At 39.8% G+C, this 13,056-nt stretch overlaps 2 protein-coding genes across 9 annotated transcripts in view; one reads left to right on the forward strand and one right to left on the reverse strand.

Moving 5' to 3' along the window:
- Window positions 1–13,056, reverse strand: part of LOC126930917 (protein BRAWNIN) — a 732,366-nt gene that overhangs the window by 302,996 nt on the left and 416,314 nt on the right. The window lies entirely within an intron of this gene.
- Window positions 1–13,056, forward strand: part of TXNRD1 (thioredoxin reductase 1) — a 182,394-nt gene that overhangs the window by 73,013 nt on the left and 96,325 nt on the right. For 2 of the 3 annotated variants that reach the window (XM_050748465.1, XM_050748464.1), the window contains exons 2-3: window positions 6,436–6,587; window positions 12,396–12,456. In XM_050748465.1, coding sequence (XP_050604422.1) covers window positions 6,436–6,587; window positions 12,396–12,456 — 213 coding nt within the window. Of the gene's footprint in view, window positions 1–6,435; window positions 6,588–12,395; window positions 12,457–13,056 lie in introns of those variants that run through there. The other variant, XM_050748469.1, reaches the window with a different exon arrangement.

Consider the following 13,056-nt stretch of genomic DNA (forward strand, 5'->3'; position numbering starts at 1 on the left):
CGCAGTGGCTCACGCTTGTAATCCCAGTACTTTGGGAGGCTAAGGCAGGCGGATCACCTAAGGTTGGGAGTTCGAGACCTGCCTGACCAACATGGTGAAACCCTGTCTCTACTAAAAATACAAAATTAGCCAGGCGTGGTGGTGCATGTCTGTAATCCCAGCTGTTCGGGAGGCTGAGGCAGGTGAATCACTTGAACCCGGGAGGCAGAGGTTGTGGTGAGCCGAGATCGCACCATTGCACTCTAGCCTGGGCAACAAGAACTAAACTCCGTCTCAAAAAAAAAAAAAAAAAAAGATGAATACTGAGTTAAAAGGTATGGCCATCTCAGGAGGTTGCAGTGAGCCGAGATCCGAGATGCCACTGTACTCCAGCCTGGGTGTTGGAGCAAGACCCTGTCTCAAAAAAAAGAGAAAAAAAAGTACGGCCATTTGAGTTTTTTTAACCCACACTGTCAAATTGTTTTCCAAAAGAATAGTATTAGCTTGTGTTACACAGCCCTATGGACTCACTTCAGTGTACATTTATCAGCACTGGGAGTTTTCATTTTTTTTTTTGTATGTAAGAAATAACATTCCATCATGTGAATCTGCATTTCTCATTATGATGTAAAAATAAAATAAATAGATCTTGTATTCTATTTTCTTTGCTATTTTCTTTCTAATGAGTTGGCTGTTTTTGTTCTTTATTCATTTTATCATTTGTGGTCCTGTTGTTTTCTTACCAATTTGTTGGAGTTCTTTTTGTTGTTTTATTCCTTTTTTTTTCCCATAAGTATTTTCCCTATGCTGCTCTTTTACCTTATACAAAACTATTATCTATCTTTGCTGCATCTACTGCAAGAATGAAGATCATTCTCAGCAATCAGACTGTTGACATTACTCTGAAGGGACACACAGTGATTGTGAAGGGCCCCAGAGGAAACCTGGGGAGGGACTTCAAATCACATCAATGTAGAAAGAACTCAGAAAAAAAAAAAGAGGCACCAGGTTGACAAATGGTGGGGAAACAGAAAGGAGCTGGCTACCATTCAGACTATTTGTAGTCATGCACAGAAGGGTGTAACAAGGGTGCAATGGGCTTCCATTACAAGATGAGGTCTGTGTATGCTCACTTCCCCATCAATGTCCTTATCCAGGAGAATGGGTCTCTTGTTGAAATCCGAAATTTCTTGGCTGAAAAATACATCCGCAGGGTTTGGATGAGGCCAGGTGTTGCTTGTTCAGTATCTCAAGCCCAGAAAGATGAATTAAGCCTTGAAGGAAATGACATTGACCTTGTTTCATATTCAGTGGCTTTGATTCAGCAAGCCACAAACAGTTAAAAACAAGGATATTAGGAAATTTTGGGATGGTATCTATGTCTCTGAAAAGGAACTATTCAGCAGGCTAATAAATAAGATCTAAGAGTTGTCCAGCTATAGAAACAAGATGCCAGATGATTTCTAAGACCTATTTGTGATATTTAAATGATACAATAAAAGACCTATTGATTTGGGGGAAAAAAACTCAAATAACTATTATTATTTTACAGTATACTCTGTTGGTCTTTTTGTTTGTATTTACTTCTGAGTTTGGAAGTTGTTACTCACTAGAGATATAGAAAAGGTTCCATTTAATATGCTGTGTTATATAATAATAAAGTGAAAAAACTTTTCCCCAAATTATCAAGTCATCATTACCATACTATTTTGAAATTATATTTTATTGCTTCGTGATTTTTTTTTTTTTTTTTTTTTGAGATAGAGTCTCGCTCTGTAGCCAGGCTGGAGTGCAGTGGCATGATCTTGGCTCACTGCAACCTCTGCCTCCCGGGTTCAAGCCGTTCTCCTGCCTCAGCCTCCTGAGTAGCTGGGATTACAGGCGTGCACCACCGTACCCAGCTAATTTTTGTATTTTTAGTAGAGACAGGGTTTCACCATGTTGGCCAGGATGGTCTTGATCTCCTGACCTCGTGATCCGCCCACCTCAGTCTCCCAAAGTGCCGGGATTGCAGGTGTGAGCCACTGTGCCCGGCCACGTGATAGCTTTCTTTAAAATCATAACTGATTCTGTATTTGTCTCTTTCTGGTCTTATCTAATCTCTTTTACTGATCTCTGTTTACTTGTATAAAAACAAGTAGGGAGCCTATTTTATTATTACTCTTTAGTTTCAGTTTTTACAAGTGGACAGTAAGTACTTCATGGATCCAAATATTAGGAATTGATCTTAGGCAAAAAAGTTGGGGCAAAATGGAAGCAACTTATCATTACAGTTTTTTTTTTTTTTTTTTTTTGAGACAGAGCCTCACTTTGTTGCCTTGGCTGCAGTGCAATGGCGCAACCTCGGCTCACTGCAAACTACGCCTCCCGGGTTCAAATGATTCTCCCTCCTCAGCCTCCTGAGTAGCTAGGATTACAGGCACCCGCCATTATGCCTGGCTAATTTTTGTGTTTTTCATTATGACAGAGTTTCACCATGTTGGCTAGGCTGGTCTCAAACTCTTGACCTCAGGCGATCTGCCCGCCTTGGCCTCCCAACGTGCTGGGATTACAGGTGTGAGCCACCATGCCTGGCTCATTACAGTTTTATATGCGTTTTACTGACTACCTGGTTCTGTGCTGTTCTTGTAACATTTACTTAACATATTTCTTTGAATGCTGCTTCAAATTTTATTTCAAAATTGAGGGGGAAATTATAAGCAAATGATAAACATAAACAAAATTTTATTTTCCTTTTTTGTTAGAGGCAGAATTTAAGGAAAAATTCTGATGATTTTGATTACAGGTAGTGGCTAACCTCTTATGATTTATTTACTTATCTATTTATCTTTCTATCTATTTGTACTTTTTTTTTTTTTTTTTTTTTTTTTTTTTTTGATAAACAGTCCCTCCCCAGTAAGAATGCAGTTCTTCTTAATCACAGAAGTTATTCCTTTCCTTGTGATGGCCTTCTCTGTTCTGTGTCTTGGCAAATATCTGAGCCTAATAGTTGGGTGGTGCCCTTGGCATAGATGTTATGTAAGGAATTGTCACCTGCTTTTAGAGTCAGTCATCCCATGAAATCGAAGGAGTCAGTAAGGCGTTATGGAATCAGGAGGCTTGTGTGACAGCTCTGACGCTGATACCAATTAATTACCTGACTGAACCTCAGTTTCCTCATCAGTAGAATGAACACAGTTGGCCTAGTGACCTCAAATATCTCTCCCAAGCTAACAATCTGTGATTCTCATTCTCTGAGATGTTACCACGAGGAATGTTTACTTCTACATTACTTTTTAAAATAAGACAAATGGAGAACAGAAAATGAGAACTAGAGTTTAATTTTAAAATTTTGAAGTGTCATCGATGAGGCTATAGTCATGTGTTATGTTGCTTTAGTCCAATAGTTCTTAATTAAGAGTATGCATTAGAACTACCAGTGAACATTTAAAATATATGTATATGCATATGTGAACATATATAAATATATACAGACATAAATATGTTTGTTTATTTATTTATTTACTTATTTATTTACTGGAGACAGAGTCTCACTGTTTTGCCCAGGCTAGAGTGTAGTGGTCCAACCTTGGCTTACTGCAACTTCCACCTCCTGGGTTCAAGCAATTCTCCTGCCTCAGCCTCCCAAGTAGCTGGGATTACAGGCGTGTGCCACAACACTCAGCTAATTTTCATATTTTAAGTAGAGATGGGGTTTCACCATGTTGGTCGGGCTGGTCTCAAACTCCTGACCTCAGGTGATCCAACTGCATCAGCCTCCCAAAGTGCTGGAATTACGGGCGTGAGCCACCGCACCTGGCCACACACACAAATATGCATGCTTAGGCCCCTGCCTTGCAAGTCTGGTTCAGTAGGTTAAGGATAAGGATGAAACCTAGGAAGTCTTGCTTATTCAGATGCAAATAAGGGTTGACAGGCTCCCTTCCACTTATGGAAGGCAGATACTATAGGTATAGACTGGTCTGGTATACTCTGTGACAAATAAGTCCCATTGCTCTTCTGGGATCCTATAATTAATTGGCACAAAATGTTAGTTTTTCGTTTTTTGTTTTTTTTTTTGAGATACAGTCTTGCACTGTCTCCTGGGCTGGAGTGCAATGGCGTGATCTTGGCTCACTGCAACCTCTGCCTCCCAGGTTCAAGCGATTCTCCTGCCTCAGCCTCCCAGTGCTGGGATTACAGGCATGAGCCACCGCCCCCCGCCCAGAGAAACTACAACAAACGAGAAATTACAACAAGCTAGTTTTTCTTAAAGAAGAACCCACTTCTCATTTTCTTATCTGTTCAGGCTGGTAAAACAAAATAACATAAACTAGGAGGCTTATCAACAAGGGAAAACAATTTCTTACAGTTCTGTGACCTAGGAAGTCCCAGATAAAGGTGCCAGTAGATTCCATGTCTGGTGAGGGCCCACGTCCTGATTCTCAGTAGGTACCTTCTTGCTGTGTCCTCACATGGTGGAAGGGGAGATGGGCTCTCTGGAGTTTCTTTCATAACTGTGCTAATCCCATTCTTGAGGGCTCCTAATCACCTCCCAAAGGCCCCTCCTTCTAATGCTGTCACTTTGAGAGTTAAGATTTTGACACAGAAATTTTAGAGGTGTAGAAGCATTCAGATCATAGCACTTATATCTCAAAGATTAGGATATTTCTATGTTCCTTTTCACTTTTCTATCCATATGTTAAGGATTAGTAACATTTGATTGTCTGGTATATAATAAAACAGTCTCTTGGTTGTTGACCCTAAATTGACATTGTATGATAGAGGTTATTTAAAAATTTCTTAAATTAACTACTTTCTAAAAACTATTTTTATAAAATAATACATGTTCATGGTTTAAAAACACATAGTACCAAAAGTATGATGAAAGTGAAAGCTTACTAGAGATAATGATTAATAATAATAATGATTAATAATAAACATTTTGGGAATTTAGCTGATTTTATTAACACCATTTAAATATCAGTCTAGGTGTAGTGACAGTATAACATACTGGTTAAAAGCATGGGCTCTACCTTTACATTTATGGTCAATTGATTTTTGACAAGGGTGGCAAGACATATCAATAGGGAAAGGTTAGTCATTTCAACAAATGGTGCTGAGACAGCAGGTTATCCACATGCAAAAGAAGAAAGTTGGATGCCTGCCTCACACAGCACATGAAAATTAACTTAAAATGGATCATAGTCCTAAAGTAAGAACTAAAACTACAAGACACTTAGAAAAAAAGTAAAATCCTTGTGACTTTGGAATAGGCAATAGTTTCTTATATATGACAATGACACCAAAAGCACAAGCAAAAAAGAAAAAGATATATTTGACTTGATCAAAATTAAAAACTATATTTCAAAAAGACTTCTATATTTTAAACCTGTTTTTTTTTTTTAAAGTGTAGGTTCTAGAGAATGATAACCTAACTTTTAATTTTAGCTCCATTACTTATTGTAAGCTGTGCAACCCTGAGGACGTTGCATAACCTCTCTGAGTCTGTGTCCTTGTTTGTAAAATGGGGATGATGGTAGCAGTACCCACCTAACGATATTGGTAGAAGGATTAAATGAAAGGAAGCATACAAACATTAACCCTCTGTCTAGTTCTGGATAAATACACATACCAACTATGAAGATGATAAGGAGATTGAAGAAGGATGAATGGCTTACTTGGATCAGCAGAAATGGGAAGAAATCACCTAAGGAGCAAGTGTAAGGGTGGGCTTGAGCTTGGTTTATTTGTGGGTCCTGAAGAAGACAGCTAATTTAAACATTTTTACAAGCTGGAGGTAGCAATCTCTTGGTGGTTTCGACTGGTGATGACGCCCAGGATGACAGTGCTGTCATGTGGGGATAACATACCACTAAGCTGGATCATGTTTGTTTTGATGCCTGATTGGGCCAGCACAAAATCCTGAGGAGAAACCAGAATCTGCAGAAAGTATTTTTATTGCAATCTTGCTGCATCTTGCCTGAAGATCCTGTGTCTGCTTATCCAGGAGTTAGCCTGGGAGAAAATGTGTAAACCTTGCTTTGAGTAGTCTGCCCCTGTGTCTGTAAGCAGGGTTGTGTTGGAAGGGGACATCTGTCTGACATTTGGCCTCTCTGCATTTAAACCATTGTTGGGAATACAGATGGCATAAAATGTGGCCTCAGTATTTCGAACCCGTTACTTATTTTCCTGCGATCAGGGAAGCTTCCGATTATGGCTTGTTACTTGGCAGGATCCCCTGAGAACATATCTTGAGTGTGATCTGAGTCAGGAATATTGAATAATTTGTCAGAGGTTCCAGTCAGATGAAAGAACTAAATCTGTAATCTTCATTAGAGTCCTTCCTTCCTCAGATTCCTTATTTTGGCCTGTGGGACTGAAATGGTAATGCTTTTAGAGTGAACCTAATATTAGAAAACGCATCATCATGTTTTCCTTTGTGATAATTACCATCCTTACTTCCACTACTTCTAGCTAAAGATCATCACCCTGGTAAAACTTTGCCAGAGAACCCAGCAGGATTCACCAGCACGGCCACTGCAGACCTCAGAGCCCTGCTTCAGGCCTATATAGACGGTCACTCTGTGGTCATCTTCAGTAGGTCCACATGCACACGCTGTGCTGAGGTAAGGCTTTAAACTCAAGGGGTTTAAATGGAATTGTAGCAATTTGACAGACTTTTGAGCTCAAATGTAAAGAACTGGATTTCACCTTTAGGAAGAGTGTATGCAGGCTGGGCGCAGTGGCTCACACCTGTAATCCCAGCACTTTGGAAGGCCAAGGCGGGTGGATCACAAGGTCAAGAGATCAAGACCATCCTGGCCAACGTGGTGAAACCCTGTCTCTACTAAAAATACAAAAATTAGCCCGACATGGTGGCATGTGCCTGTAGTCCCAGCTACTCGGGAGGATGAGACAGGAGAATCACTTGAACCTGGGAGCAGAGGTTGCAGTGAGCCGAGATTGTGCCACTGCACTCTAGCCTGAGCAGCAGAGCGAGACTCCTTCTCAAAAAAAAAAAAAAAAAGGAAAAGTGTATGTAGGTATAACTTGCTTTAGAGTAATTGTAAAATGTGGTTTTGATAACAAAATACTGCTTGAATAATCTCTTTCTGAGCTTTTGGGAAGTATGAGATATTTTCAGGTAGTCAAGTTCAGGGAAGGTTAGGGTGGGGGAGTTACCAAACCAGTTGATTTGCTGTCCTTTCAGATATGTCTGTAGGGAATATTTCATAAGGAACGGTTACTTAGGGTACTACCAAATTTTGGTAAATATCTCTTCATGGTGTGGTTTATTATGGGGAAAATAACTTCACAAAGAATAAACTGTTTCCTACTGGGTTCTTAATCTTAGATTATCAAAGAGAAAAGGTCAGTGGTTACAGCCATGGGGAGGATTAATGAAGGTGAGAATTGAAAGGCAAATGTGATCTGTCTGGTGCTTCATAGTAAGGCTGAGGGCATTTACATGTCACTGAAGTTTAGCTCTAGGCCTACACAATGGAGCCTTAGGTAAACATAAGTGGCCATCTGTCCAGGTTCACTGGGAGGTTAATTTATTATTAAGTTTAATTTTCTCTCAACTTGTCTGCCCCATGACTGACTTTCCAGATCTCAAGGAGCTTGAATTCAGAAGCCTTTTTATTCTGGAAGCCCTATATAGAAATAAATGGGCTTATGGGCTTTTTGGACTCTCTCTCTCTCTCTCGTTTTGCGCGCATGTGTGTGTGCCTGTGTGTGCCTGTGCACACGCGCACTTTTTTCCCAAGTAAAAAAAAAGGAAGTTGGGCAGCTGAAGTAGGGAGACCCTTTCATCCTTGTCTCTCTCCTGAACACATTATGCATCGATGCCACCTTAGGCTTCATCCCAATCAATGTGATAGTGATGCCTTTCCTGTAGGACATCATATTGGGAGTAGGACTGCAAAGAGGCGGAAGACACAGGTCCCATCCCTGGGGATTTAGCTCAACTGAAAGGGCAGAACATAGGCTTAAGAAGAAAAATTATCTCAGATAACCCTTGCTAAATTCTACATGATTGGACAGGTAGTAAGTGTTAGAGAATTTAGAAGAGGGCTGGGCATTAGAAAACTGCTATGTTTTTAATCCTCTAGGGGCTTAGTTATCTAGTTCTGCAATTCTTGTCTGCTTTTGGGACCTACTGCCCCCACCCCCACACCGCCCGCCACTTCCTTTTCTTTAATCTTTAAAATGAAGAGCTTGAACTAGTTGCTTATTGAGGGTTTTGTTTTTGTTTTTGTTTTTGAGACAGAGTCTCATTCTGTTGCCCAGGCTGGAGTACAGTGGTGTGATCTTGGCTCACTGCAACCTCTGCCTCCTGGTTCAAGCAATTCTCCTGCCTCAGCCTCCCAAGTAGCTAGGACTACAGGTGCAGGCCACCATGCCTTGCTAATTTTGTATTTTTAGAAAAGATGGGGTTTCACTATGTTGGCCAGGCTGGTCTTGAACTCCTGACCTTGTCATGATCCTCCCGCCCTGGCCTCCAAAAGTGCTGGGATTATAGGCATGAGCCACTGTGCCCAGCCTGAGGGTTTTCTTAGTTCTGAAATTATGTGCTTGTCTAGTCTTTTTCATTACCAAACAATGGTTAAGAGCCTAGACTCTAAAGTCAGAGTGTGGATCTTGGTTCTGTGATTTATCAGGCATGTGACTTTAGTTGTTTACCTGTGGTGCCACAGTTTTCCCATCTGTAAAATGTGGATAATAATAGTACCTATATCATAAGTTTGTTAGGAGGATTAAATTAATATTTATAAAAGCCATAGAATATACTCGACACATAGTAAACACTATATCAGTGTTTGTTAAAGAAAATAACTACTTGCATTTTTCCTTTTCCTATCAGGACTAACTTCGGGTGGTTAATCTTCCTTCTGTCAGTACTGAGGCTAGATTAAATGGTAATCAACAAATACCTGACTTAATGCTAAGTACAGTTAATCCTATCAGTGGATTAATAGCTACCATTTGAGTGCCATCTATGTGCCAGGCATTCAATCGCTCTGCTTATATTTTCAAACATTATTAAAGAATTGAGAGCTGGGCACAGTGGCTTATGCCTATAATCCTAATGCTTTGGGAGGCCAAGGCAAGAGGTTCACCTGAAACCAGGAGTTTGAGACCAGTCTGGGCAACATAACAAGACTCTATTTCTATGGGGGAAAAAAAAAAAATATATATATATATATATATCTTGGCATGGTTTGCATGTGCCTGTAATCCTAGCTTCTCAGGAGGCTGAGGTGAGAGGATCACTTGAGCCCAGGAGTTCAAGGTTACAGTGAGCTATGATTATGCCACTGCACTCTAGCCCGGCTGACAGAGTGAGACTCTGTCTCTAAAATAAATACATATGGTCGTGGTGGCTCACACCTGTAATCCCAGTACTTTGGGAGGCTGAGACAGGCAGATCACTTGAGGCCAGGAGTTCAAGATCAGCCTAGGCAACATGGTGAAACCCTGTGTCTTCTAAAACTACAAAAATTGGCCAGTTGTGGTGGTGAACGCCTGTAATCCCAGCTACTCAAGAGGCACAGGCATGAGAATCACTTAAAACTCAGGAAGCTGAGGTGGCAGTGAGCCAAATCGTGCCACTGAGCTACAGCCTGGGTAACAGAGCAACACTCTATCTAAATAAATAAATAAATAAAATAAAAATTAAGAAATGAAATAAATAAGTAAACAGAAAATTCCAATTTTAACCCTGCCCTAGTTCTGGAATGAAGAGTTGGGCTAGCAGTCAGGATTGCTGCTAGTGATAGTCAGTGTGCTCCTTGCAATTCCAGGTCTCTTTGACCTATCATTTTTTTTTTTCTTTTCTTTTTTTAGTCCCCATTATGCCCCAGAATGTTCTTATTCTTACTGTTATCTCTGAAATCTACTAACTCCCTCATTTCCCAGCTCTCCTGCCTATCCCTGAAAATGTAAAGCCTTGCCTGTATTTCCCCAGTTTTACTTAATTAAAACTAGCCTGGGAATGAAGAACTTTTCCTATAACATTTGTGTTAGCTATTTGCATGCTTATTTAAACATACAGTTGCCCAGGCGCGGTGGCTCACACTTGTAATCCCAGCACTTTGGAAGGCCGAGGCAGGCAGATCACCTGAGGTCAGGAGACCAGCCTGACCAACATGGAGAAACCCCATGTCTACTAAAAATACAAAAATTAGCTGGGTGTGTTGGCACAGGCCTGTGATCCCAGCTGCTCGGGAGGCTGAGGCAGAATTGCTTGAACCCGGGAAGTGGAGTTTGCAGTGAGCCGAGATCGCGCCATTGCACTCCAGCCTGGGCAATAAAAGTGCAACTGTCTCAACAACAACAACAACAACAGCAACAACAACATATAGTTATCCTGGCAAATTTATTTAATGTCATTATCCAAACAATCACTGGGTATGTCAGGTCTTCTAGATAAATATCCCCTGGTTTTACCTTGTTGATTTCAGATTGTTTTCAGATTAATGCCAGTTAATTTGGAAATTAATTTTCTAGTCTTTGGCCGTGAAAGATGATTAGGTGCTTTTCCTGGTAAAGTGGTGAATTTCTTCTGAGGGTATACGACTCATATACTTAGCTGTTCACATTTATTTATTTATTTAAATTACCTTGAAGTAGAATTTTCCCAGGTTATTTTCTTTAGTTTTTATTTAATCATCTTATTTAACAAGTGGGATATGAGTAAATCAGAGCTCCGCCTCCCGGGTTCACGCCATTCTCCTGCCTCAGCCTCCCGAGTAGCTGGGACTACAGGCGTCCGCCACCATGCCTGGCTAATTCTTTTATATTTTTAGTAGAGACAGGGTTTCACTGTGCTAGCCAGGATGGTCTTGATCTCCTAACCTTGTGATCCACCTGCCTCGGCCTCCCAAAGTGCTGGGATTACAGGCGTGAGCCACCATGCCCGGCTGAGAAACTTTGTTTTTATGTTGGTACTTGGTCTGATGAATGTGTATTTCTCTCTGGGATGAGTAATGTCATTTGCATTAATTCAAGTTGGGAAGTGCCCATAAGGAAACTAACTTCTACATAATGTAGCTTTCCACTCTTGCGTAACACATTAGTTACTGTATGTGTTTTGCATGCATCTGGCTGTGAAGAGGTTTTAAAGTGCAAAGATAATCCTCTCCACCTTTTCAGAATTGCAATATTTGTTTCTTATAGCTGTTTCAGAGTGGTGGGGGGAACTGAATTCAGATTCAGACTGGGGCTTAGGTGCCATCTAAAAGAGTTTAAGAAAAAGACTACTGGCTGGGTATGGTGGCTCACGCCTGTAATCCCAGCACTTTGGGAGGCTGAGGTGGGCAGATCACGAAGTCAGAAGATTGAGACCATCCTGGCCAACATGGTGAAACCTCATCTCTACTAAAAATACAAAAATTGGCTGGGTGTGGTCCCACCTAATTGGTTGGCTGAGGCAGGAGAATTGCCTGGACCCGGGAGGCAGAGATTGCAGTGAGCCGAGATAGCGCCACTGCACTCCACTGGCAACAATGCAAGACTCCGTCTCAAAAAAAAATAAATAAATAAAAAGAAGACTAATCATGTTGTTTGAATGAACTTATTTTCCCATTTTATCAAAATGTTGAATTTGGTCCTATAAAAATGACAGAAATCTCCCAGTGTACTTCTATACAATAGAAAGTCTACTGTTTTAGTAGTTAAGGTTAGAATGAGACTTTTTTTGTTTTTTGTTTTTCAAGAATACATTTTCCTCATTGATCATCTCTGTGAACTTCAGGCTACTCTGGCCTTTTAAATTTTATTGTATAACTGGAGGAATATGGTTCTAAACTTTCCTAAATTATTGACAGGCTGTTTGTGTCTTGTACATAAAAGTCTCTTGTGTCAGTAGTTTAAATGTTATCTAGTGGTAAAAGTAACTTTTAAATAAAATTTTGTTTTTTACCAGTATAATTTGTATAACCATGAGCGTATGATTTTTTGTTTGTTTTATTTAACAGTCTCAGGGCATAATAGCTTTTTTTGTAACTGATTTATTGGTTGAGGATTACTCAGCCAAAAAAGAAATAATACTTTGACTATTGTAAGAATATATTTTTCTCAGGTTTGCCACATAATGCTTTGGAAACATTAAGTGTTCCAATGCTTTTTTAAATATAGTATTAAATCCATTTTATAATGAGGTAGACTGAGTCACTAAACATATAAAATGTAACTTATGAAGCGATACAGATGAATCATTGATAATTGAATAGAATCAACAGACTTCAAATACTCTTTTAAATATCATTATTGTCAACAGGGAGAATCTTATGGGTTACATAAAAGTGAATTGGGAAGTTTTCAAAGGTGAAGGCTGGTTGAGAAAGGAAGTAATGAAGCTGGATAAGAGATTCTCCTGTTGGTTATAACCTCATTTTTCATTTTCCTCCTTGTTTTTTGACTTCTTCCAGGTAAAGAAGTTATTTAAATCTCTGTGTGTTCCTTATTTTGTGCTTGAACTTGATCAAACAGGTAAGTTTCTGTTTAATATGTAAATCATAGCTGCTGACTGTACATTTTATTTTATTTATTCTACCTGGCTTTAATTTGTCTTCCTTGAGGTTTTTATTGTTTAGTGAGCGCTTGCTAGCTCACTAGTCATTTAGATAGGGTACTCTCCTGGAGCTAATCATATTTACCTTTAGCCTTTACCTAGTTTATAGCCTTGATATTACCCAGAGTTTCCTGTTACTGAAATTCTTCTTCTTATTACTCATGAATCTAGTTACAGATACAGTATTTGCTGGTTTTATGGTAAGTTTGTTTTTGCAAAATTGTCTCCTTTCTGATAAGTAATGCACATAGTATTTGAATTAAATATAAATTGAGATGCATTCAGAAATTTTGGCAGGGACATACAAAGATCAGTAAAGGTAAAAGATCCATGAAAAGTGCTACTGGGAAATCCCAGGGAGAGAAAGGTTGGTGGAGTATAGCAGAAAGTTTCTTTCTAGGACCATGGTGCTCCTTTTTTGTGGGTCAGAAAATCCCAAGGGCTCACAGGCAAACATTATTAAGAATCTAATCTAGGCCTGTTGGTGACTCATGCCTCTAATCCCAACACACTGGGAG

The sequence above is a fragment of the Macaca thibetana genome, chromosome 11 (genome assembly GCF_024542745.1).
Source record: "Macaca thibetana thibetana isolate TM-01 chromosome 11, ASM2454274v1, whole genome shotgun sequence".
Lineage (NCBI taxonomy): Eukaryota > Metazoa > Chordata > Mammalia > Primates > Cercopithecidae > Macaca > Macaca thibetana.